Consider the following 27,832-nt stretch of genomic DNA (forward strand, 5'->3'; position numbering starts at 1 on the left):
AACTGCACTTGACTCCCAAACATTAAGGCTAGCCCCAGGACAACCACCCAACAATTGTACCAAGTTTGTAATCTGTTTGTATTCCCCACGCAAAAGCTGCCCATTACCCTTCACAAACTTCCTGCTGTCACCCGACTCCTGACCTGTTTCCTGCTGATAAGTCCTGAGAGTGCTCAATATCCTCAGGAAAAGAAATAGCTCATTGTGTACCCGAGGGAGCTCATTCTATGGGAAAGGCCATGTTCTCTGTGTGACTTTTCCTGCAGTTTATTCACAATTACCTACACAGCAGAGACTATAAAAACGTCTTCGCATCCCTTCTCATCCTAGGAGAGCCAGCTCATGTAGTTTTATTACCAGAAAGCCTTTCCTCAAATTCATTTTATGATCACTTCTTATGTTTTTAAGTGTTTCTAAAGGCAATGTTGGACCACACCCCCTTTTCTCATCTTTTGAAATGTTTTCCTATGATGTGATCAATATTATGAGGTTTGGATACAGAAAGGGGGATCACAGATAATGATGAAGAATAATCTCAAGAAAAGAAAATATATCAAACAAACACTATTTTTCTCTTTTACTACCTGAAATGGTACTTTGCTGAGGTTTCAGATTGCAAATGAGAATGTTCTTTACCCACTAGATAGCTAGACTCTTCCATCAGTGGTAGCTAGAGAGACACATGTGACCCTCCTGGAGCCCAGAATGCCAGGAGTCAAAGCGTAAATGAGAGCCATGGCCCTCGTTTATAAGTACAAAACGTTACTAGGTTTCTCTTGTTGTCTACTATTTCCTTCTGCAGTAGGCTTATATAACAATTGCTTAATGATGGACTTGATCTTTATTCCATATTTTGAAATATTATATTAGACAATTTAACCAAACAGAAGAAACAGTTATAATTTTGTTAGTTATGGAAAATATTTGAGAATACCTTTCTTCTTTAATGACTACAGATGCTGCCCTTGTGTTCTGCTACATTAAAATGATCATTAAACTCTTTAGAATATTTTCTTAATTTTCAACACATTTTATATTACAACCTACATTATGAGACTAACTTCACACTTTTTAAAAGTAACATCATAGGGAAATTATAAATATTCCCACTTTTTAATAAGCTACATGATGTGAGGTGATTGGCTCAATAAACAAACCAAAACAAGAAAGATGTAAGTCCCTCAAGTTTTAAAAACACAAATACACTTCTATCTGCTTGTCCCAGTAAACCTGCATAGAATTCAATATTGAAGAACTCCCCAAACGAACATGAAGGAAATCTCAAAGAAAACTCAAGTGGTCTCACAGCAATGCTTAGATAAATGACAGTCATAAAATTAAGTCTTATGAAAATAAATAGAGAATTGTTTTTCATAACAAAGTGCTAATTTAATTGTAATTTCACCATGATATGGATGTTTTCCAATTTTTACTACTGAAAATTTAGAGTGTGAAATCTATTGCTGGTGCCACCAACCCCTAATGCTGATTTATCTCTAACCAATGAAACCACTTGGCATGGTACTATTCACAAAGACCCTGTTGTGGCTTGGAATGTCACCACCGAGAGAAGCTCATGTCTAGTCAAGAGTCTGGCTGTGCAGATGTCACAGCTTCTCCATTTCCTCCCACGCCTGTTTAGAAACCATGCTTCTCCCACACCCCAGTTAGTCAACATACCAACCTCAACGTCATGATTTCGCCTCAGACATTTCACTTTAGGAATATTATAAAGCCATCCTCTTGAAGACTTTCTTATACTCATGTAATCTCATAAACAATATCTTTATAGTGGTCTCACCACCTGTCAATGCACAAGGAGTTAAGGAGTGATGGTTTCCATTTTGTGAAAAGGATTCCTTTGCTGGTCTCCTACACCAAATCACAAATCCATTCTAGAACGTCACCCATTTCACATTATTTACACTTATTATTATTAAACATTCAGTACCTGAAAGGTATAAACATTGTTCAAAAATGATGGAAGAAGAAATCAACCTATTATCTGTACAGAGGTTGTTCTGGATTTTGTTGTTGTTTTGTTTGTTTTGTTATTGTTTTTTCTAGGCTTCAGTCTCTTAAGGTGTACAGGGACATTAATTCTAGCTTAGAATTGAGACGGTCTCTTTCCTAGGAGACATAATTAGGGGAAAGACACAATTGATGGAGTGGTGGTTGACATAATGAGAACTGTATCAGCTGGAAAGCTGGCCACAGGCACAGTAGGTGAAGTCACTTTTGCGAGCCTAGGAAAGTGTGAGCTGGACGCAAAAAGAATTGTCTGTGTGTAGAGCAGCACAGGGTTGGGGTCTTCTGCTAGTTTTTCTTGGATTGCCTGTTAGGATAAAGGACACCATGTTTTCTTCTTCTTTTCTCTCTTTTCACTTTGATTTTCACATTTCTTCTTCCATTCTTCCTTTCTTTTTTCTCTTGTTCTTTTGTTCCTTCTTTCTGTCACTTGAAAGGTGTACTCATGTAGCCTAGGATGGCCTGCAAATATGTACCTGAGGCTGGCCTTGAACTTCTCATGTCTTCCTTCTCCTTCCAAGTGCTGTGACTCTAAAGGACCAATAGTTATGTGGACACTAGCTCATCTAGTTTGTGGCTTTGTATCAACTCTTCTATCTTCTTATGTTTCTCACTTTTCCAAGAGTAAGGGAGACATGAGACAGAGGCTGATAACGTCTAGACCCTGAGAAGGGAGAAAACTGAAAGTCTTTTGTAAATCAAGGAGGACAACTCTATGACTTCCTGGGGCTAGTCGGAGGTTCATCAATAAGACCCTTTGTGTCTAGAACATGTGCACAAGAACTAAAGCCCAGGCCTGGATGATGCTGAGCTAGAACCAGGAAAACCTCTCACATACCAGCCCCAGCAGCTGCCCATCTGTTTCCCAAAGCTTTGAATGTCCTTCACATTGGCCTCACTTGGCAGTCCTTTTGCTGGTGGTTGAAGCTGACCTGTTGACCCCTCAATCCAATGCTTCATGTCACCTACTGGAGCTCTCCAGGTACCACTCTCCCTGCTATCCTCTCACAGGCACACCTCCTCAGCTCTTTGCAGTCCTTAGAGTAAGCCTTTCCATTGAAGATGGTCATACAGTCCCTGTTTCTTAGGTTGGTGGGATCTATTATAATCTCAAACCTTAAGGAAGAGAAAGAAAAGAGTTTAGTTTAGTTGCAGTTTATTTCTAAAATGGCAGATTAAGAGATAACAACAAAAATACCATAATCTATGTCCCCAGTGTGTCTTTGCTGATGAGATGAGGCCAATGAATTCTAATTTTTGCCCCTCAGTCTCCATCTCATTCTTAGAAGTAAGCAACCATTCAAAACAATAAAAATTGCTCTTAAAGCAAACACAAACTCTGATTTTACTGTCAATGTAAAGTTACCTACCTTTTCTAGCCTTCAGTTTGGTTTACTTAATTAAAAATACAAATGGTTATGTTACTATGTCCTGTTCTTTTGTAGACAGACAATAGAATCTGTTCGAACAGACCTTTAGATGTAATAAACTTTCATAAAGAAATTACATTGCCTCTGTCCTAAAATTTCATGCACAGTTGATCTGAAAGCTTCTGTAATAAATAATTTTAAATATACATTATAGAGTTTGGAGAACCAAGACCTCTCTGAGGCCATAGCCTACCCCTGGATATTGACAGACTGGATGACCTTGGATGACCTCTGTTAGTGTTACATCTAAGTCTCTTAGGTTTCTATTTAATTATTAGTCCAAAAGAGATATTCTCTCCCATTTTCTCTCTCTCCTTGTTCCTTTGTCTCCCAGAAAAATGACCCATAGATATACACTGCTGAAATCAGTGAAGAAACTACCCACTGATTATTTGAGAACCCCCTGTGTTTCTCTCCCCCACCTTTTCTAATCTATTTTGATACAAGTACCTCTAGGCATCTTCCTGCAAGCACACTTTCCAGATACAAAACAGATGCTCTATAATTACTGCCAAACTGCTAATCTGTCTTCATCATATATCTCTCCCACAGAATGTTCTGAAGGCTTACAGTTCAAAGGAGTAAGGTGTCCCATCTGTCCACAGCCAGGCTTTGCCACTGCCATTGCGGGAGAGCCCTGTCCAATAAGAGTAGAAAAACTCAGAGTAGCTCTGGGGCATGGCAAAATCCTGTGAAAGGCACACAAGAAAAACTTTAGCTTTGAGATGCTTCAATCAGGAGCACAGGGACATGTGGGATCAGTAGGACTTCTAGAAGGATAGCATGGAAATCTCATAGGTCACACACACACACACACACACACACACACACACACACACACACACACGCCAGCAGACTCAAAAAGGAAAGACACCTGCCATGAAGTCCTTTAGAAATTTGTTCAGTAAGTGTGGGACACAGATATAACATACTTTGTCTTAATAAGTATGGAATTATAAAACAAATGTTGTATTCATACCTGACCCTTTATTCTTGTGGTATAAGATTAAAGTAAAAATTGATATAAAATATGAGAGGAACTGAATGTAGTGTGCATGCCACTGATTTCAGAATTCAGGAAGCAGAGGCAGGTGGATCTCTTGAGTTTTCAGGTAGCTTGTTCTACATAGCTCACTCCAAGGTAGCCAGGAGTACATCTGTCTCAAAATACAGATGAGAGAGGAAGAGAGAGAGATATAGATAGATAGATAGATAGATAGATAGATAGATAGATAGATAGATATAGATATAGAGAGAGACAGAGAGAGATAGAGAGAGGCAGAGACAGAGAGAAAGACAGAGAGAGATAGAGACAGAGAAATAGATAAAAATAATGGGTAGCTTGAGATATGGCTCAGTTAGGAGAGTGCTGGCCTTGCTTGTGTTGAACTTTTGTGTTCAATCCTTGTATCCCAAAAGTAATTTATTTTAATTAATTACACAGTAAAGGTTATTACCATTCCTCTTGATTAATAAATTAAAACAAAACAAAACCAAGTAGAAGGTTTTACAGAAAAAGTAAAATTATTCCAAGCAATGGAAAAATTTGGAAATACAAAAAATAGAGACATAAGTGCTATAAGTATCAGGAAAAGAAACTATGAATAAGAACACATTTATGGAGTAAAGAATAAAAGAAGAGGATTTAGAAGGATAACATGAATCATACTAGGTAGAAGAGAAAAACATACATTTCCATGTGTGTATGTGTGTGTATGTATGTTTTATCTACACATATAGCCATATACTAACATATGGAAACTCTTTTTCTATATGCAGCTATTAACAAAAGCATTGCATGCTTTCTTTCATATTTGACTTCCAGCTTTGTTTCTTTATATATGTATGTTTAAATTGAGGTACTCATAGAAAGCCAGAGACTAGTAAGAGGCCACAAGGAGATTTCAAGAGAAAGGAAGTAGAATGCAGGTGGTATGAAGGCAAGGAATGGAATAGGAAGGGAGAAATGGGGTGCAGATGGGAGAGCATGGTTGATGAGGGAGTATGGGATAGATAACTAACACTAAAGACTGTGGAAAATGCTATGTACAATCCTATTCTATAATCTTGCTAAACTATATACATGTATATACATATGTGTGTTTAAATGGAGTTATCCTATAACGGGGCAGTGCCTCCCAGACAGCATAGGCTATCAAACAAAAAGCCCAGTATCAAAAAGTCTTGGACAGTAGCCTAGTGGTAGATTGCCTGACTTATATTCATGAAGCCTTGAATTCAAACCCCATCACTGCAAAGAAAATCTCAGTGCCAGGTCTATGTCACCTCTTTTTAAGCTGTTGGTTAGTGAGTCCCATACACACATGTGTCAATTTAGAGCTTTATTCTTATATTTGTCAGTCTTCTGGAATGTGATATACACACAATATACATAAAATTCATATATATGTATGTGTGTATATTTGCAGTTTATTATGATTATTTGACTATTTTTCAATTAAAATCTTTTTAACATTTACAACAGAAAGGCAGGCAGTACTATCATTGCTTTTCTAAGATTGCACCAATATTATTCCCTTTCTACCCCCTCACAAACAGGTAAATTAGGGCATTTTCTACCAGCCCATTGACTGAAGGGGCAGTAGTATCTGGGGGAGAACACAGCTTATATCCACTTCAGGAATCACTTGTAGCTGTAGGAGTAAAACTCGGCCTTTGTTGTGAGTGTGTGTGGAAATCTTTGGGTCAGAACCTTGGCTCCTTACAATGTTCTTGCCCTGTTTTTGGGGGGAGAGGGGGGGGGAGGGACTCCTTCAAATGCTGAGGCTTAGGAACTTACCAGCTCTTCCTGTGTGCTTATCTTCAGCATGGTGGCATTGTCAGCCAGGCAGAAGTATTCACAACTCTGCCAGTTCTTACTTTCTTTATAGAACTGGTAACATTTGTCTCCATACCACTTCCATTTTTCTGGGCAAGGACTGCATCTATGTCCTTGGAAGAAAAAAAGAACACCACAGTTTGGTTAGTTATCTCTGCATGGACCTTTTTTTTTTTTTAAGATTTATTTATTATTATATCTTAAGTACACTGTAGCTGTCTTTAGACACACCAGAAGAGGGCATCAGATCTCATTACGGGTGGTTGTGAGCCACCATGTGGTTGCTGGGATTTGAACTTAGGACCCTTGAAAGAGCACTCAGTGCTCTTAACTGCTGAGCCATCTTTCCAACCCCTTCTGCATGGATCTGATGTTTCCACTTTTGGAAATAAACAGTGTTTAACATTCCAAGAAGTAACTTATATGTCTCAGATATTTGAGTGAGCAACTGTGCTACTCACTCCACACCAAGAATGACCTATGATCGAAGCAGAACATTCAGTAAAAATTGAAACAGATAGTATTTACATGCAGTGTTGGATCTGATGATGAATGACTAAAACCTCCTTGCCTATGCTATGCAGAATGTGGACAGAATATCCCTTCATGAGGTGGTTCATAGGACTATGCTATGATTCGGATATGAAATTCTCCCTGTGGGTTCATAAGCATTGGGGACATAATTTTGAGCTGGTGAGCTTTGAGCATATGATTGATCTAGATGTCTTTGATACCATTGATGGACTGATTCCTTGATTGGTTCTGAATCTGAAGGCTTTAATGTCAAGTGATGAAATAGCGGCTAAGTGAGAAGTTGGTCACTGGGGCTGCATCACACATAGCACTTTTTGTGCATACTCTTTTCTTAGCCTCAAGGATGGCCTGGTGGAAGCTGCCCCACAGTGGCCTTCACCACCATTGTAAGCTGACATGTCTGAAGCTGGAACCTAAGTTAATCTTCCCCCTCTTGAAGCTGTCTGTCAGGTGTTTTCAGATGTAAGTCCCTTGTACCCATGCTGTATAAGTTATGTGTGTGTTGAGAGACAGTGGGCACTTCCAAACCAAACAAAAAAGTACAAAGGGCTGAGAGTAAGATGAAACACATATGTACATTTGTACATTTTACATGGATGAGTAGTAGTGTCATGAATATGATGGTATGGGTGTCTGGACTTTGGCCTGAGAGTCAGGAACCTACATCTAAGTCTGTGTGTGTGTGTGTGTGTGTGTGTATGTGTGTGTGTATGTGTGTGTGTGTGTATGTGTGTGTATGTGTGTGTGTGTGTGTGTGTGTGCTTGCACCACTATTTTATTCTGGAGGGGATGGAGATTTGAACACAGTTTACTCTAGGCTACAGATTGAGCCACATAGATCATGCTTTCTGTTAACTTTTGCTTTGAGACAGGAATTTACTAAATGACCCTGTGATAAAAATAAAATTTCCCCAGGACACAGCACATCCATGAATGGTATAAGTACATGCATGTAAATGTGGACGATGTGGATGTGTTTCAGGGGAGATGTATACTTTTGATCAGCGAGATGAAAATGTGCCAGGAAAAAGTATTGCTTCCAGATATTTTTCTTTTGACATGTAGAGCTAGTGAAACACTGGCCGTAGAGTTCCCAAGCTGAACATGGCTGATTTCCTGTGAGCTCCTCCTATAAAGTCTCTGTCGGTGTGGGAAGCTTCATGTGACAATAGCTACAACATGGTCAATGCAGCAAAAAGGTTCAGCAAGGCAACACACTAAGGCAGATCAATTATTTTAATGATGCAGGAAAACTTCATCATCCAAAAATACATGGTCATTTTTTATTAGTTTTTTTCAATAGATTATGGGTATATAGAATATTTGTTTATATTTGTGACCCAGACTTTCTTACATATTGAACTCACAGATTAGATCACTCATTCCTAGTTTCTACCTTTTTATATCTCTTTATATTTAAATTGTTTATAGTTTATTTGCATACATTTTTTCTCACTTGCCTTTTGTTTTTGTTTTTGTTTTTATTTTGTTTTGTTTTGTTTTGAGCCACCTAGATGAGAATTATTTCTTTGATGATTTAGAATCCGACAAAGAGAAAGAAAAGTCCACTGGGTTGTCAGGGAAACAAGAAAAGAGAGAATTAGAGTAAATGAAGTCTCTAGTCATGTGGAAAACAATCACTTAGAGAAGTAAGCCTTGAGACACTGTTTACTGAGAAAATCACTCACTCATCTGCTAATGGGGAAGTGGTGTGGGAGGAGATGATGAAATTGTGGTACTTCAGTTTCCAAAAGAGAAACCAGTTAGGACTGCGAACTGCAGGTTGTTTCCTATGCTTGTGTGGTGGAGGGGGACGAAGAGAGGGCTGACGTGAATGTAGTATACTGTGATGCGACTTTCAAGAGGGGAATAGAAAGATGGTGGCTGTTTAAGGGGACACTGAAGTGAGTTTACAGTTATCATCAGTGATAGCTTTGGTTTGCCCATTGTCATTCTCATTACCCTTGATCCTTTGTAAGATACATATTTTTGAGAAACACGCCATGAGTGAACTAAAACAACTGTAATTTATTTTAGGTTTTCTAAATTTTGAAATAATTCCTGAGTGAGTCTAAAAGTTTGAAAATTGTAGTTATAACTTTTTCCCTGTGCTGGATTACTCTGTGTCAAGGTAACTGAGGCATAGTCCTGTGTTTAGTTGCTGATGGTGCTATTCTGGTTACTCTAAATGGACTACTATGCTTTAAGTGCTCACATTTGAAGAATCCCTTCCTGCACCATGATAAAGATGCATATAAGCAATTATAACCCAATGTCTGACCATGATTATGCAGCTCAAACTGTTTATTGAGATGTCAGGAAAAGTACTTCTAAAGAAATACACGATTCTAGTTACCCTGATGGGAAATTCGGGTTTAGATAGAACAATTTCTAGAGGCCAGAGTGACAGGGACATGCTCACCTCCACTTTTGTTGTAAAGTTCACGGCACAGTTTTACGGCTACCTGCTGTAGAGTTTCAATGAGTTTTCTGTTCTGGGCCTGGAGAGACTGTAGCTGTCGGGACATGTTCCCCAGCTTTTCATCCTTTTCAGTGATGCTGTCTTGCTGGATATTAGACAGCTGGTAGAACTGAAAAACTAAATCATGTCACCAAGTCAGTCTAGACAGCTCATATGCCTGTTTCTACCTTCCACACATGGGGGAGACAATAAAGCATATAGTTTAACAGCTTAGCATAGAGAGCTCCGATTGCCATATTCAATGGCATAGTCAATTGCATCCTCCTTGGCAAATCTGTATGTCCACCGCTGTTGGAAAATGTGAAGCTGTATTAGTGGCTTTTTTTAAAGGCATTTTTTTGTTAGCTATTTTCTTCGTTTACATTTCAAATGGTATCCCCAAAGCCCCCTATGCCCTCCCCCCACCCTGCTCCCCAACCTACACACTCCTGCTTCCTGGCCCTGGCCCTGGTACTGGGGCATATGATCTTCGAAAGACCAAGGGCCTCTCCTCCCATTGATGGCAAACTAGGCCATCCTCTGCTACATAGGCAACTAGAGACACAGCTCTGCAGCGGGGGTTACTGGTTAGTTCATATTGTTATTTCTCCTATAGGGTTGCAGACCCCTTTAGCTGCTTGGGTACTTTCTCTAGCTCCTTCACTAGGGGCCCTGTGTTCCATCCAAAACATGACTGTGAGCATCCACTTCTGTACTTTCAGGGATCATTTCTATAGTTCATATTAGTGATTTTAACTTTGCATGTTAAGAACTCAATACCAATCTGTATCCTTGCTCAACAAATATTTTATGCACCTAAAATAAAAAACAAACAAACAAAACAAAACCAAAAAAAAAAAAACCATAAAACTACAAATCTACCCATCTACTGAGCATTTACTATGTTGAATATATTGGAAAGATGCCACATCCTTTTGTTCATTCCATTAGTAAAATGTTCTGATCTCAGTTTTATATATTTGTGGAACCTTTCAGTTAGGTTCCATGAGGACAAGTCACTGCTCTGACGTCGCTCAACTAAAAACATTTCAACACAGGCTTCAAGTTTGGTTTCCTAAATCTCAAGAAATGTGTCATAAGTCATGGGAGTTACTTTACATTCCTAAAAGAAAAAGTGATTATAAGGAAGTGCTATACCAAGATTATGTAAATTTGGGTGTAGAGAGAGCTAACCGGATTTCTTTTTAACTTTTAAATTGAAGTCCACAGATTTAACTTTTACTTTAGCAGAATCAGCTTGTGACCTGATTTGATTTGCTGTGTGGCTTTTGCCCAGAGTCACCTTCAGCAGTTCAGGAAGGGGCCATATGTTTCTTAGTCTAATGAAGGTAATTTACCAGAGTCTATCAAGAAATTGACCTTTACAGCTTTGAAATGGAAAGGGATTATACATGCAATCTTCCTTGTTTGATTTTAAAGCATTTCCCCCACCAAAATAGCTATATTATTTGCAAGCCTTTTTGACAACAGTGATTGAGCACTTTGATGCTCCTTTTGTAGAAGATGGATGTGTGCAGAAACTGGCATGTAAACACATACAATACTTATCTCAAGCAATGAGTTCTAACCAGAAGATGCTTGCTGTGTTTCAATACTTCAACTTCTAGTCAATTAAATAATTGCCTTTAGAAAGATGATGAGACTCCAGAGTTAAGGTTTTAAGAAACTCATAGCAAGCATAGGTCCTGCATAAACTGAGAAATTAGGAACCTTCCCCAGAATAGAATGCAGACTTACACACAAGGCCCAGGGCTGCCAGGCCAACGAGCAGCACCAAACACAAGGTCAGCAGGGTCAGGGCCACTGGGCGCCAAACTGAAGAGGGTGTCCCATTCTCTGTGGGGAACAAGGAGAAAGTATGGGTGGCCCTTTCTTCTCTTGGATTTATGTCAGTTGCCATCAGGTACAGAGGTTGGAACACCTTCTAGATGCAAAATAAAGGTGGTAAGGACTTTGTCCTCTGTCCTCAGAGTCTTGGCCACAAAATCCTTTAAGCCTTACTTTGTATATCTAGTTCATTCACAGGTTCTCTCTTCAAGGTCTACATTATGCTTTACCATGACTTTTTTTGGTTTTCCCAGACAGGGTTTCTCTTTATTACCCTGGCTGTCCTGGAACTCACTTTGTAGACCAGGCTGGCCTCAAACTCAGAAATCTGCCTGCCTCTGCCTCCTAAATGCTGGGATTAAAGGCATGTGCCACCACACCCAGCTCTAACCATGACTTTTAAATGGTTATTTTTAGAGCCTTATGCTTGTCAAGATTCTGACTATGGAGGCCAAGTGTTTCACCTTTAGTCCCAGCACTCAGGAGGCAGAGGCAGGAAGTTCTCTATGGGTTAGAGGCCAGACTGGAAAGTTCCAGGTCAGTTAGAGTTGCATTGTGAGAGACCCTGTCTCACACACACACAAGAAGCCAAAAACCCAACAATGACAAAAATGTTGACTGAACAATTGTTACAAATGCCTGCTATGAAGCTAGGTGTGAAGTTCCTATAATCCCAGTAGTATAGGGAAAGATAGGTATCAGAAGGTCAAGGTCATCTTTAACTGCATTAGAGGCCAACCAGTGTTGACACAAACAAACAAACAAACAAACAAACAAACCAAAACCCCAAGAATCTCAAACCTTACCAAGCAGCAACTTTATACATCATCAATTCATTTGTTCTTAACTTTGCATAATATGCCCAGTGTTCCATCTAAAGTATGTGTCTTTAGGAAAACAAATGATATGTTTATCATCAGAAATGATGGCTTTACTGCTTCTTTTTGGAGTCTCCTGCATGAAAGTCATTATTTGTAAGCGTGTTACATATTCATTTACTAGATTTATGTCTTCTCCAAACTAAATTATATATATATATACATGACTGTCAATTTCTCAGAGCTGGGTGTAAAAATATAAAGCTTCATACCAGTCAAAAATTAATTTAAAACATAGAAACACTATAGACAGTATCTTCTTCTTGACTTTGTTACCATGGTTTGACCTGTCACATCGGAGTAGCAGCTGTGTCACAAGGACACCCATTCTTGGTGAGATCATCTACTTGTGTTATGACTAAAGGCAGCTGTCAGAGTTTAATTCTCTTTGCAGATACTATCTGGAGTTTGTGATAGAACAAAAGCAGAGTAGAACCCATATATTCTATTCTCTCTAGGCTCCATTTAATCGAGAAGGCAAGTCAGGTTCTAAAACAGAAAGAATCTATACAAATTCACTTCCAACTCACTGAAAATACACAAAGGTTTTAGGGAATTAGGCAGGCCATCATCACTCTCTCTTCTGTCCTCAAAGTCCAACCACCAATCCTATCCCCAGCTCAGTAGCAGACCACCAATTGTAGCTGCTCCTTCTTTGGCCTCTAACATATTGACCTTCATACACTGATAATGGGAGACTTCAAAACCTCATTCTCATCAATAGACAAGTCATCCAGACAAAACCAAATAGAGAAATGCTGGTGCTAACTGATGTCATAAACAAAATGGACCTAACAGATAATTGCTGAACATTCCACCCAAACACAGAAGGATATAGCTTCTTCTCAGTAGCCCATGAAACTTTCTCCAAAATTGACCACATATTCGGGCCCAAAGCAAGTCTCAATAGATACAAGAAAATTGAAATAGCACTCGGCATCCTTTCTGAGCACTGTGGACTAAAGCTAGATATCAATGACAACAGAAACAACAGAAAGCTTACAAACTTGTGGAACCTGAACAACTCACTACTGAGTGAAAAATATATCAAGACAAAAATTAAAATCATTTTAGAATTGAATGAAAATGAAAATACAATATATGCAAACTTATGGGAAGTAATGCAGGTGGTTCTAACAGGCAAGCCATAGTACTAATTGCCCACATTAAAAAAAAAGAAGAAGTTACCTCATATCAGTAAATTAGAAACACATCTGAGAGCTCAAGAACAAAAAGAAGGAATAACACACTCAAAGGAGTAGATGACAAGAAATAATTAAACACGGGATGAAATCAACAAAATAGGAATGAAAAATATTTAAAAATTCAATGAAACAAATAGTTGGTACCTTGAGAAAAACAATAAAATTGACAGATTCTTACCTAAATTAATTAAACATTAAGGACAAAAGGCATAATTAACAAAGTTAAAAACAAACTGGGGAGATGACAGTAGATACCAAGAAAATCCAGAGAATCATAGGGATATACTTTAACAACATATACTTTATCACATTAGAAAATCTAAAGAAATTAACAATTTTCTTGATGTGTGTGTGGTGTACCAAATTAAATAAAGACCAGATAAGCAATGGAAGTAGACCTACAACTTCTAGTGAAATGGAAGCATTCACTAAAACTTCTCTACATACTAAGGCCAAACTAGATGACATGGAATTTTACCAACTTTCAAAGGAGATTTCACTCCAGTATTTCTCAAATTATTCCACAAAATAGAAATACAAGGAATGCTGTCAAATTTTTTTCATAGAGTTATAGTTGCTCTGATATGTAGACAACATACATTCTCAACAAAGAAAGAGAATTACAGACCAATTACCATGATGAACATAGCTGCAAAAGTTATCAGTAAAATATTTGCAAACCAAATCCAAGAACTCATTAAAAAGATCATCCACCATGACCAAGTACATTTCATCCCAGAGATTCAGGAACAGTTCAAAATATAAATTCAATAAATGTAATCTACCATATTAAAGACAAAACCTACAATATCAGCTCATTAGATGCCTTTGGTGAAATTCAACACCCTTTCATGATAATAGTCCTGGAAAGATTAGGGAAGGCATAAAATAAACATGCCTCAAATTAATAGAGGCAAGTTCTAGCAACTCCTCTGCCCATATCAACCCAAATGGAGAGAAAAATCAAGGAATTCCCACTAAAACAAGAAAGACAAAGTTGTCCACTGCCCATATCTATTTAACACAGCACTTAAAGTGTTAGCTACAGCAATAAGACAACTGAAAGTTATCAACAGATCACAAATAGGAAGGACACAAGGCAATGCATCTTTATTTGCAGATAATAAGATAGTATTCATAAGTGACCTTAAAAATTCCACCAGCAAACTCCTACAACTGATAAACACTTTTATCTATGTAGCAGGATATAAAATTGATACACAAATCTAGTAGCTTTTCTATATACAAGAGAAAAACAGAAAAAGAAATGAGGGAAACAGTACCTTTCACAATAGCTTTAAAAAACAAACTATATTATAGCAACTCTAATCAGGAAAATTAAAGAATTGTATAATAAAAACTTTAAGTCACTGAAGAAAAAAACGAGTAAGGCATCACAAGATAGAAAGATCTCCAATGACCAGTAAGATTATTATTGTAGAAATGACAATCTTAGCAAAAGCAAGCTATAGATTCAATTCAATTCCCATCACAATTCCAACACAATTCTTCACAGAATTTGGAAGGACAATTTTCAGTTTCATATGGAAACACAAAGAGCTAGAAAGAGCTCTCAAACTCTAGTACAGAGCTATAGGAGTAAAAACTATGTTACATTGTCATAGAACAAACACACTTATCAATGGAATCTAGTCAAGGCCACAGACATAAATTGACATCCCCATGAATACCTAATTTTTGATGAAGAAGCCAGAAATACACCCTAAACAAAAGACAGCATCTTCAACAAATGATGTGAGTCAAATTGGACAGTGGCATGTATAAGAATCCAAATAGGTCCATACTTGTCACTGTTCACAAAAAAACAAATTCACTCCAAATGGATCAAAGATCTCAACATAAGGTTAGTTACACTCTGCTAGAAGAGAAAGTAGGAAATAATCTTGAGCTTATTGCCACAAGAAAAGACTTTCTGAACAGAACACCTTTATCACAATTAATAAGATGAACAATTAATAATTGGTACCTCATAAAGCTGAAAAGCTTCTGAATGGCAAAGGACACTGTCACTTTACCAACAACACACCCAATAGAGGGATAATATTCAAATATATAAAGAACTCAAAACTCAATCATCAAGAAAACAAATTATTCAACCCCACAGGGAGAACAACATCAACCAACCAGACCCCCCAAGAACTCCCAGGTACTAAGCCATCAACAAAGGAGTACACATAGCTCCAGCTGCATATGTAGCAAGGGATGGCCTTGTCAGGCATCAATGGAAGGAGAGACTCTTGGTCCTATGAACGCTGGATAGATGCCCCAGTGTAGGGGAACACCCTCACAGAAGCAGAGGGAGAGAAGATGTGATAGGGTGAAAACCAGGAAAGGGGATAACATTTGAAATGTAAATAAAGAAAATATCCAATAAAAATTTCAGATCTTGCAGGAATTCTATCTTAAAGGAACTCATTATTTACCCAAGCAAATAAATATTTACCTTCTTCACTTGTCAATTTGTGATCTTGGCAGCATTTTGTTTAAGAGCCAGCCACATGAGCCAAGCCTTCGGGTCTGACTACCCTGCAGCTTCTATCTATTTAATTGGGCAAGTAGCTGATACAGTCTCTGTTCCTTGGTTATTGACTCCTCTCATTTCCACCCCTGAATGCATCACTGCTGTCTTACTTGATTATCTTGTTGCCAATCTTTCCTTCTTCCTCTAATCCTTCCCACAAAAAAATATTTTCAAAAATACTTCTCTATTCTTTCCCAAAAATATCCTCCCTAAGAGGGAAGCTCAAATTTTCTGTTGCTCTGTACAAATACTTTTGTGACAATTAGATTCAAATTAAGGACCACCTTTAGTCTTACATGAAAGGGTCTCTACAGCAATTCCCTTGGTTGTTTGATCTTCTAAAATCCTACAGCATCACTGTTCCCCAAGGTAGTTCACTGATTTGTGAGGGATCTTAACGGTATCCCAGCAGACCACAAACTAATAAAAAATCCACCTCTTTTCTCAAGTCTCAAGAGTTAATTATGAGGAGTGTCACTGAACTCTTTAACTGTGAATTCTCTCTATAGATGAAAGGATTCCGGTGGGTAGCTTTCAGGTGAAATTAACACTGTAGGGTGATTTTTCTAGGTATTCTAACTGGGCATCTCACAGAACAACTTGGCTCAAATACAGTGTCAAAGAGCTACTACATATATTCTGCATGGGAATAAGTAAAATTCCTACAAACCAACTTGGGGCAATGAATGGATTATAAGATCACTTGAATAAGTAGTTCCCAATTTAAAGACAAAAGTGTGATACTATTCTAGTAATGGTCTAAATTTGTCAATCTACTAAAATTTTCTATTCTCTGAATAAACATGTTTTCCCATAAAAAATGGGGTACGGAGCTAAATGTAAAATTCTCAAAAGAAGATACACAAATGGCTGAGAAACACTCAAAGAAATATTCAACTTCTTTAGTTATTAGGGAATTGCAAATCAAAACTACCTTGAGATTTCTTTCTACACCAGTTGGAATGCCCAAGATTAATAAAACAAAGAAGAATGAGAAACACCAATAGTCCAGATACAAGCTCTTTGATCTGCAATGTTGACCTTCATGCAAGACTCACTAATGAATGAAGTTGTGGTAGTAACTATCCAATATCTAATTAGATTTAAGGCTTACTTCATGAAATGGAATCCATTGCCAACAATTCTCAGATGGTTAGAACCTGAGACTAGATTGATCAGAGCTCTAGGGGAAAACTAAACACTACTGTTCTGCTAAAGGAACATAGCAATAAAATGACTTCTAATGATGTTGCTCTGCTATACTCATAGATGTGTGCCTTCATCAACCATTATCAGAGATGTTTCCTCCTGTAACAGTTGGGAGCAGAGACCCACAGCCAATGTGCAGAGAGTGAAACCTTAGGAATCAAAGTCATACCTCAAGCTGTATGTACTACAGAGCAATTGTGATAAAAACTGTCTGGTACTAGTACAGTGACAGACAAGTAGATCAATGGAATAGAACTGAAAGCCCAGAAATGAACCCACACACCTATGGTCACTTGATCTTTGACAAAGGAGCTAAAACCATCCAGTGGAAAAAAGACAGCATTTTCAACAAATGCTGCTGGCTCAACCGGTGGTTTGCTTGTAGAAGAATGCGAATCCATCCATTCTTATCCCCTTATACAAAGCTCAAGTCTAAGTGGATCAAGGACCTTCACATAAAACCGGAGACACTGAAACTTGTAGAGGAGAACGTGGGGAAGAGCATCAAACATACGGGCACAGAGGAAAAATTCCTGAACAGAACACCAATGGCTTGTTCTGTAAGATCAAGAATTGACAAATGGGAACCGCGTAAAATTGCAAAGTTTCTATAAGGCAAAGGACACTGTCAATAAGACAAAAAGGCAACCAACAGATTGGGAAAAGATCTTTACCAATCCTACTTCCAATAGAGGACTAATATCCAATATATACAAAGAACTCAAGAAGTTAGACTCCAGAGAACCAAATAACCCTATTAAAAAATTGGGTACAGAGCTAAACAAAGAATTCTAAACTGAGGAATACCAAATGGCTGAGAAGCATCTAAAAAAAAATGTTCAACATCATTAGTCATCAGGGAAATGCAAATTAAAACAACCCTGAGATTCCACCTCATGCCAATCAGAATGGCTAAAATCAAAAACTCAGGTGACAGTAGATGCTGGAAAGGATGTGGAGAAAGAGGAACTCTCCTCCACTGCAGGTGGGATTGCAAGCTGGTACAATCACTCTGGAAATCATTTTGGCGGTCCCTCAGAAAATTGGACATACAACTACTGGAGGATCCAGCAGTATCACTCCTAGGCATATACCCAGAAGATGTACCAATATGTAATAAGGACACATGTTCCACTATGATCATAGCAGCCTTATTTATAATAACCAGAAGCTGGAAAGAATCCAGATGTCCCCCAATGGAGGAATGGATACAGAAAATGTGGTACATTTACACAATGGAGTACTATGCAAGTATTAAAAACAATGAATTTATGAAATTCTTAGGCAAATGGATGGATCTGGAGGATATTATCTTGAGTTAGGTAACCCAATCACAAAAGAACACACGTGATATGCACTCACTGATAAGTGGATATTAGCCCAGAAGCTCAGAATACCCAATATACAATTCACAAAACACATGAAACTCAAGAAGAAGGAAGACCAAATTGTGGATATTTCGATCCTATTTAAAAGGGATAACAAAATACCCTTTGTTTGGGGAAAGAGTTACAGAGATAAAATGTGAAGCAGAGACTGAAGGAATAACCATCCAGAGACTGCCCCACCTGGGGATCCATCCTATATACAACCACCAAATCCAGACACTACTGTGGATGCTAACAAGAACTTGCTGACAGAAGCCTGATATAGCTGCCTCCTGAGAGGCTCTGCCAGTGCTTGACAAATACAGAAGTAGACGTTCACAGCCATCCGTTGGGCAGAGTATACGGTCCCTAATGAAGGAGCTAAAGAAAGGATCCAAGGAGCTGAAGGGGTTTGCAGCCCCATAGGAGGAACAGCAATATGAACTAGCCAGTACCCCCAAAGCTCCCTGAGACTAAACCACCAACCAAAGAAAACACATGGTTGGACTCATGGCTCTAACTGCATATGTAGCTAAGGATGGTCTACTCTGCCATCAATGGGAGGAGGGGGGGCTTGGTCCTATAAAGGACCAAGGCTTCAGTATAGGGAATGCCAGGGCCAGGAAGAGGGATTGGATGGGATAGTGAGCAGGGCGAGGAGGGAAGGGATAGGGGATTTTGGGGGGGGGGGACAGGAAAGAGGATAACGTTTGAAATGTAAATAAAGAAAATTTCTAATAAAAATAAAAAGTCAAGAAAGAAAGAAAGAAAGAAAGAGAAAGAGAGAAAGAAAGAAAAGAAAGAAATCTCAGTCATAAATGGGATTCCTCCATCAAATTCTTCCCCTGTGGTCAAGGACTCTTCCAGAAGAGGAGTCAGAGAAAGTGAAGAGCCAGAGGAAATGGAGATCATTGAGAGAACATGGACTTGTAAACACAGGTGGACCAATGCATATATGAACTCACAGACTGTGGCAACAGGCACAGGCCTTGCGTAGGTCTGCATCCACTGGGATTCCAGCTCTGAGATAGGAAGTGAATACAAGCTATTATCCCTAACCCAGAAGCTGCCTCCAACTAACAACCAGTTGCAAATAAAAGATGAGTTTTCTCTAATGGAATCTTACTGGGGCAATAAACCACTTTTAAGAGCAGGCCCCATGTCCAGCAGTAGAAAACCAACACAGAATAAACTCAACAGCAACTTTGGGGTTTCTTTGTCTCATAATGTTTAGTCAGGGCATTAAATTTATTTATTTTAATTTTACTGTAATTCTTATTTAGCTTACAAGTTCTTTGCACATAGATTACAGCTTTCAGTTCTGTGTTTTTGTGGGATTCTTGTGTGTGCTAATGTGTGTCTCTTGTGTTAGATATGATTCTTGTGCTTTTTGTCTGGCTCTTTTGCTTATGTTTGTTTTGTTCTATTCCAATTTGTCTGATTTTAGTTTTTCTTATTTTATTTTATCATTATTATTCAGATTCATTATTCAGATTCCTGCTTGGTTTCTCATTAAAGATAGAGAAGGTATAGATTTAAATGGGACAGAAGAGATGGATGATCTTGGGAGAGCTGAGGGACAGGAAATTGTCATCAGGAATAGTATATGTGAAAAATCTACTTTTAATAAAGTCAAAGTAGAAAAAAAAACCCAGTTTCTTCCAGAGAGATCCTCTATATTATATATTCTAAGCACAATGATGTAAGTTAGCTATTATTGCCACAGTGAAGCAGGAAAGTTTGCATGGACATAAGAGATATGATGCCTATCTTCCTGAACTTACACCGAGTAAGGAAAATATGCCAAAATTCATAGAGGAGACATATGAGTATATTTTATTTTATATTTTAAAATGTGACTCACGTTTCTTAACAATCATCTCTACAGACAGCTCATATTCTATTTAGAAGAAATGTCAAAGCACATTTCATCAATGATAATAATTTCATTACGACCTTTTCTGATTTAATGACTTTACTGAATTTGGGATGAAAGTCCCAGGACATACTCTTCATTAGCCAGACCCTATCCATTCTTTTCTTGTTTTCCTAAGTATGCGCCTGCTGCTCTAATGATGTCCTCACAGAACCCTTCTGTTATGCCTTGCAGTCCTCAAAGTTATTTCTCCCTTAGTTCCCAGCGTTCTTCCTGCCTCTGCTTCTGCAACCAAGCTCCCAGGATAGAATGGCACTGAACTTAAAAGTTTCCCTTTTTCCTGGATGCTGTTTTCCCCTCTGAATGCTTTTCTTCTTGCTGTGAGCCTAAAGTTTCTTAATTCTGCCCCAAATGTTCCCCACAAGATTGAACTTTCTCTCTGGGGACCACCCCCACCTTAAAAATTTATTTCACAAAAATAAGCTGCCTGGGAGGTACTTAATTTTGGCTTGGCTTTCTTGTAGTTTTTGGGTTTTAAAAAAGAATCCCTATGCTGTCTCCTGGGGCATGTTTAGAAAGGGGTGTAGATAGGCCAAAGAATGATATAAACATCTCCAGGAATGCTGAGATATATATAGAAGAGAACACCATCTTCCTGTGTTCTCCAAATACTGCTATGCTATAAAATGCTAGAGCGCCAGAGTCAAGTTTTGAATACAAACCCTTTTGTTGTTACAGGAAACTTGGCAGATAAAGAGTATTGTCATACTTGATTAGTTATTCTTCATCAGCAGCAGAGGAAAACTCTACACTCCCCCAAACCAAGAAATAAACCAGACATCATTAAACAAGGGCTGTGAAGATAGCTCTGGAAGCTAAGGGGTCTTAGAAGCTAGAACAGAAACAGAGTTTAACTTAAGCAATTTGTGCAAGGCCACGCTGGATACTTGTGACAGAGCCTGGATGCATTCATTGTGCTTAGCCCTGTACTTTGTGCATTCCATTTCTTCCTATGAAGACTTCCCATCTTCAGCTGAGTAGTTCCCCGTGACCCTTTGTGATGAGTTCTGTTGTGATTCTCAAAGTCAGTTTATAGTGATCTCAATTCTAGTCCAAATCACTATCTCATTTTCCACCTCCAAACTGTTATTTGGCTTGATTTTACCTCGTGATACATTCTATTTCTGGCATTATGCACCAGGCTAATTGTTCTTTTCTGATGTCCTCTCCAAACTGTCATTCACACAGTGGAAAAGCCACCTGGTGTTCCATCTTGCTTTTCTGGCAAATCCAGGCTGACCCTTGTAGACCTGTGACAATTGACACCTCTTGGGATGTACAAAGCAAACTGTTGGTTTAGATTATTCTGTGCTTGCCAATGCCTCAAAAAGTAGCACCTCTCCAATGCCCACGATGGTGTTTAATATTTAGCCTGAAAGATTTATGAGATCACAGGAATGTGACATGTACCTTGCTGCTGCAATGACAGATGTGTAGAAATGAAACTAAAAAGCTGGGAGAAAAAAACTGCCACAGCATCATATTAATAAGAATAGGACAAAACTGAAACAGAATTGATTTTTCAATATGTTTTTCAAATTATTACTAATGAGCGTGTATTTTTTTTGTATCCGTTCAGTAAGATAGCATTTCCACTGCGGCAGGAATCTTGTTCATTCTGTGACATCATTGCCCTATTCTTGATGTTGTTCGGGTGAGCTGGCCATCCTGGCTTCTTTGTAATCTACAGTGTGGTTAGACTGTTTCCCATCTTAAAAAAATAAATAAATTTAAAATGTCGTCACCCCATCTTGTGGCACCTCTGCAAAAACATATTATATTTTCTACAAAGAAGATGAAGAGACAAGATGATAAAAATCATAAATAGTTTTCCATCATCAGCAGCACCTTTTTGAGATCTTGCTATAAAATAACCAATAACTTGACCTGAGGTGCTGGTCCACAGCAGTGACCCTAACTCTTGGGACACTGAGATAGGAAGAGTTTTTGAGCTGAGGAGCACTCTGAGCCATGTAGGGAGATGATTATGAGGATAAATAAACTTCTGTTTTCCTCCTTGTTGTTGAAATAATGAGCTGTGTTTAGTCTACTTTTAAATGTTCTGCAGTATGTTATTTTTAACATTCCACTCTTGCCTTGCATTGTGTCTCCCACTATTTCCAGTTTACTCTGCAAGTGTTCCAGGTGCTTATTCCTACCCGAGCCCTACCTCCACTCTCTCTGCTGCTCCATTCTAGCAGCTTCTGGCTGGGTCTTTATGTCCGCCAGGCTACGGCGGGCATTCCCTGAATTGTTTCCTTGTCAGTTGATTTGTGTTTTATAGATTTCTGGTTTTATATTTCCTCCCTCAGTGATATAATTCACTCATGTGAATTTTAATTTCTATTCCTATTATTTAAATGATTAATTCATTTATATGATTGTTACATAGGCATTCAGCCCAAAATTCTTACCCTGAACCCAGTTTCTTACCATGTCTTTATTTAGCCCCAACCTCTTACCTTGAACTCAGATTCTTCAAATATATGTGTCTTTAGACAGTTCCAAGTGTGTCTCACCTTCCAGACCCTTGGACTCAGGCTGAATTCATCACCCTATGATTCTTCCTACAGGTCATGACAACACCTTCTACACAACCCCTGATAACAGCACCTAGAGCATGTCTGAGTACTCAGTCAACCTTGAACTCACATAGCCTGCCTCCTCACTGATAACCTGAAGCAATCCTTGAAGCTCCTTCCCTTCAATATCTATCACTCTCCCCTCTTCCTTCTTACTCCTCTTCCTCAGTCGAGGAAGTACCTGGACTAGAGATAAAATAGGACATTGACTCATTCAGGTCTGTGGATTCTCCTTCAGCCCATCATCATCATAGCCTAGAGATACTTCTAATGATAGATCATTTGTCTCCCTGTATCTTTCTTCTCTTCATTAATCTCATTTAGAACAGACCTAAAACACTTCAGGGAGCCTAAAAGGCCCTCCTTAGCTCCCCAGACCTACTCCTCATGGCTGCCCCTAAGATCTGTGACACAGCTATCTATACTTACTGCAAAGAATTCTCTGAAAAGACAGAGCTTCTTACAATCCTCTTCACATTCCTCTCATAAATCTTTCTGTAGAGCATCCTCAGCCTGGGCATTCCCAATCCTGGCTCTTTATAATTTTAAAATCAATTCAATACAATGAATACTCTCACCAGACCTTCTTGGGTCTCCTTTAGCCCCTAGACACAGATGGCCAGGTTTTCTTGTGCTTGTACGTGCTTCGTGGTAGTATGATATTATATGTAAAGCTGAGTTGGGAACCTGTTTCTCTCATAGCTCATAGCGGATAGTCTGCCGTGTTTAGCACTCTGTGCCCAGTCCTTGGCATACTTGATCTGAATTTGTGGAAATTTGGTGTACAGTTATTTCTTTTATTTTTGACTTTCTGTCTTCATAACTGTTTTGTATTTTTAGATAAGCACAATTGTTATATGGATAACATTAAAAATCTCAAAAACACCTGTGGTATTTATTTCAAACAGTTCAAAAAAATACAGTTAAAAAAAAAGTCCACTTATATTTTGTCACAGCATCATATTGAATCTGAAATTTCCCCAAATTCTGATTTCTACTGCTATTTCTATAGCCGAGGTATGTAAAAACTGTTTTCTTACAAAAAGTTTTTATGACATTCATCTAAATGTTTGAGCATCACAAGACAAAACCGAGATATCACACAGGGAGGCTGAGGAAACCTTTTCCAGATGTTGACCTCTGAGTCACTTCCTTGTAACCTTCCCTCCCACTGTTCCAGCTTCCATTTCTTACAAGGAGGCTGCCAAGTGTTGTACCAAGTGTTTCATCTTGCCCCACCTCTGTCTCCACCCTTCGATCTTGAGGTACTTATTTGTGCACACTGTTCCTGCTTATGCAGATCATTAACCCTTCTCTAGGCAAAGGCGAAAAAATGAAATTGCACGTTTTCCTCTTGAAACTATGGCCCTGGGCGCTGATTGTTCATGATGTTTGCGGGAAGAAGGCCTTTCCAACTGTTTCACCCACTTCCCGCCCCATCCATCCTTCTTCCTGCAGCCGCTGAGCTCCAGGTGAAAGAAGCTGGAAATCCCCTACATCCTATAAACAGCTCTCTGGATAGCTTAGTGGGAAAACAAGAAACCATATCAGTAAGCCTCAGATGGGCACTCAGTGATAAAAAGAAAGTGTATGGAATGGCTTTACGGAGAAAAGGGGTTTCTGTTACTTCTGTCTACTGTTAACTAAAGCTAATATGAACAAACTTGCATCTGGCACTTAAAGCAATGCCAGGCACAGCATGGGCATTAATGCCTACCTCCCATCTTTAATGCTTTATAAGCAATGTCACTGAATCCCAGGACACTAAGGTCACAAAGTGGTAAGAGGCGCACTTGGTATCAGAACATGAACATACAGGATGCAATCTGCACTACTGAGTGGGGTCTTAGCTCTAGAACCAAGTGGACTGTCTGCTGTAGACCAACCAGATAAATCCTTATGTGTGTGGATTATGAAAATGAGTAGAACTGGAAAATTCCACCCTATTGTAAAATAAATAACGGTAACAAAAATAGTAAGACATAAGCCAAATTAAATGTCTTCTAAGTATGATTTAATAATTTCAATATTTTTAAATAAAAGAGCAAAGGGGGACAGAATATGCTGGTGCCTGCTTATAACCCAGCTACTGAGGAAACAGTGATAGGAAGGTCACAGGTTTGAGGCCAGTAGACAACTTAGGAAGATACTGTCTCCCACTGAATTAAACCAAGTCTACAGAGTAGCTCAGTTTTATGCTGTTCCTTCCAGAGGAAAACCCTAGGTTTAATCTCAGTCACAAATCCCAGAATTTCATACCTAAGGGGAAACGAAACATTAGGATTTACTTCCGATGTCCTTGATAAAACAAAGGGTGAAACCAATACCTGACTCTGACATGCCTCCTCCAAGATCTTGCAGATTCAAGATGCAGAGATTCGAACAAATACCCGAGTTAATTTGCCTCCTTGGAAATCTTTCCTTTAAAGTTAAGACTTCAAAACGGACAAAAAACGAAATGGTCATTTTTATTACCCTAAATTTCCAAATCCCATCGCAGGTGACAGTCCACATGGACAACAACAAGCTGGCCTGATTTGGCCTTTCTGAGAAAGGAAAAGGAAACAATGTTGCTTTAAGGTATTCACCATCTCTTCTTTCCATGCTGTCTCTAATTGGAAGGCTCACATTCTCTCCTTGCAAAATGCTAAGCCAGCAATACAGTGTTAGAGAATCAGACCCCCGTGTGTATGCTGGTTCCATTTTTCAAATGTTACATTCGTGTAGACAAGTTGTGCAAAGTGCAGTTACCTCTCACTGTAAGCTATGGGAAGATTCCCTCCCTTCACTCAGCCTTGCTCATGCCTAGGAAAAGTGCCTCATCTCACGATTTTCTCCAGAGCTCTGCTCTGCTTGGATTCGGGGAGACAGAAGCAAGTACCTGAGTGCCTGGGCTCTGCACGTCTGGTGACAGTGGAGGTTCCAGAATACAGGCTTATGGTGGTATCATCATCATCGAGCATGTCCCTTGTGCTGCTGTATTTGGCCTGCATCCTGATTCCTGCAGAGATGCCGGTGAGATGTGCTCAGATTGCTCGAGAGGCCGCCTGTCTACCCTCAGATACCTCAGGAAACCAGGCACTGAGAGGCATTCTTAATAGTCTTTCCCTGCAAGCAGCAAGGGAAGCCTCTGACTCCAGTTCCTGCATGGAGAGACCCGGCCCCTCCCCTCTGAGCCTGTATTCAGAATGCCAAGTTAGTCTGGCTGAGGGGAAATCGCGTGTTTCTGGCTGGGCGGTCTGTGAACAGTTATTAAAATATCCGCCTTTTACAGACCCTGTGTGTATCTGCTTACAAATCTTTCAGAGTTGCAAGGTGGGGATGTGATGACCCCTCCTAGTAGCACTGAAGGTCCTCTGAGTCTAAAGCATAATCAGAACTGGAATTTTTTTTTCCCCAGTATGCATCACAATCTGATTACTCACCTGTACCTTTGGGGAAGGAGGAGAGACTCTTCCTGTCTCCAAAGGCAGAGAGCAACGCATTATTCACTGGGTGTCCCGAAGCAGACCCCCTGAGAGCATCCCAATCGATTTTAGTTTTTTATTTTACTCAAAAAGAAAGTGAAAGCTATTTAGGTGAAGTGATTTCTTTGGAGGTCACATAGCTGGCTAGGGTACGATTAGCTCTGAAAGGTCACCCCTGTTGTCCACTTCATATCCTTTCTTCTTACAGTATTCGGACTTGGTTTAACATTTTATAGCGCACCAGGCACACTGTGATCACAAGCAATCCCATGCTTTATTAGCAGTCCCGATTTACAGCGCTGTTATTAACTACTATGCTGGGAAGACAACTAGCTGTGTGTTCCTATAGTTGTAAGATAAGAAATGAGAAAATTGTCTCGGTCTATGTCCAGCCTTACTCCTGAAGCAGAACAGTATAATCTATTATTTGTCATGTTTATGTGAGTGCGTTGGAATAACTGAATACCTGAGACCAGATCATTCATACAAAATGAAAAAAATGTTTCTCATATTTCTGACTCAAGATCAAAGTGTTGACAAATTCATTGTTGAGGGGAGGGATGCATTCTCTAAGAGAGATACTGTACCATCATATAGTGGAAAGTGTGCGGTCAGGCCAGTAAATCAATCTATCTATCTATCATCTATCTATCTATCTATCTATCTATCTATCTATCTATCTATCTATCTATCTATCTATCACATACATATCTAGTTTACACAACTTACACACAGACACATACATATACATGTATACACACATATATGTATATATGTATGTATATATATAGGTATATATGTATATATATGTACATATGTATATATATATACATACACATATATATATATGTACACACACACACACACACACACACACACACGAGTTATTGTACTCTCATCACTCTACCAAAGCTGTTCTATATAGGTAATGCCTGGATAAAATAAGCACACTAAATACCACCTAGGGTAGAAACAGAGTTAGAGCAGCCAGAGCCTATAAAAGACCACCAGAAACTACAGACTGTGAATTTTCTTTGTTTCAAGCTGAAAGTTATTCATCTAATTATTATAATTTTAAGATGAGGAATAACAAAAACCATTTATTGAATAATGACTGGTTGAAAAGTTGGAGATAAAAATGTTTCTTTTTGCTTTGGGTTAGGCATTGAAGGTCAAGGTATGTAAGGCACAGAGTGTAATGACATATTAAGAAGATATAAATGTTAAAACTTATAGAGTAGCTGTGGTAGTACACATTTGGAACTCCAGCATTCACAGGACTGACCAGGTGGATCTCAAGTTCTTCTTTTTTTTAAATTATTTTTTTAATTAGGTATTTTCCTCAATTACATTTCCAATGCTAGCCCAAAAGTCCCCCATGCCCTCCCCCCATTCCCCTACCAACCCATTCCCACTTTTTGGCCCTGGCATTCCCCTGTACTGGGACATATAAAGTTTGCAATTCCAATGGGCCTCTCTTTCCAGTGATGGCTGACTAGGCCATCT

General features: G+C 38.9%; 2 protein-coding genes across 3 annotated transcripts in view; both read right to left on the reverse strand.

Moving 5' to 3' along the window:
• Nucleotides 1-1,771, reverse strand: part of Clec12b (C-type lectin domain family 12, member B) — a 52,122-nt gene extending 50,351 nt beyond the window's left edge. The window contains exon 1 of the mRNA XM_011241466.1: nucleotides 1,685-1,771. The gene's annotated coding sequence lies outside the window, so the exon portion shown is untranslated. The remainder of the gene's footprint in view (nucleotides 1-1,684) is intronic.
• Nucleotides 821-26,137, reverse strand: Clec1a (C-type lectin domain family 1, member a). 2 transcript variants are annotated; one of them, NM_001347475.1, is made up of 6 exons: nucleotides 25,741-26,137; nucleotides 11,051-11,149; nucleotides 9,254-9,430; nucleotides 6,259-6,410; nucleotides 4,029-4,095; nucleotides 821-3,144 (listed from the first exon to the last, which is right to left on the reverse strand). In NM_001347475.1, the coding sequence occupies exons 1-6, from the start codon at nucleotides 25,850-25,852 to the stop codon at nucleotides 3,131-3,133; spliced, it is 621 nt and encodes a 206-aa protein (NP_001334404.1). In that variant the 5' UTR covers nucleotides 25,853-26,137; the 3' UTR covers nucleotides 821-3,130. The 2 variants fall into 2 exon arrangements, with proteins under 2 accessions (NP_001334404.1, NP_780735.2); NM_175526.3 differs by having other exon boundaries at nucleotides 4,029-4,147.
• Between the last annotated feature and the right edge of the window lie 1,695 nt (nucleotides 26,138-27,832).

This window comes from Mus musculus, chromosome 6 (assembly GCF_000001635.26).
Source record: "Mus musculus strain C57BL/6J chromosome 6, GRCm38.p6 C57BL/6J".
In the NCBI taxonomy this organism is placed as follows: Eukaryota; Metazoa; Chordata; class Mammalia; order Rodentia; family Muridae; genus Mus; species Mus musculus.

Bases quoted from the DNA above. Each gene is read 5' to 3' on its own strand.
- Clec1a (NM_175526.3), bottom strand. From the start codon at position 25,852: ATGCAGGCCAAATACAGCAGCACAAGGGACATGCTCGATGATGATGAT. The intron at 9,431-11,050 runs GTAAGTCTGCAT...GACATGATTTAG, and splicing joins GGCAGCCCTGGGCCTTGTGT to TTTTTCAGTTCTACCAGCTG. The intron at 6,411-9,253 runs GTGAGCATGTCC...TTTTCTTCCAAG, and splicing joins ACTTTACAACAAAAGTGGAG to GACATAGATGCAGTCCTTGC.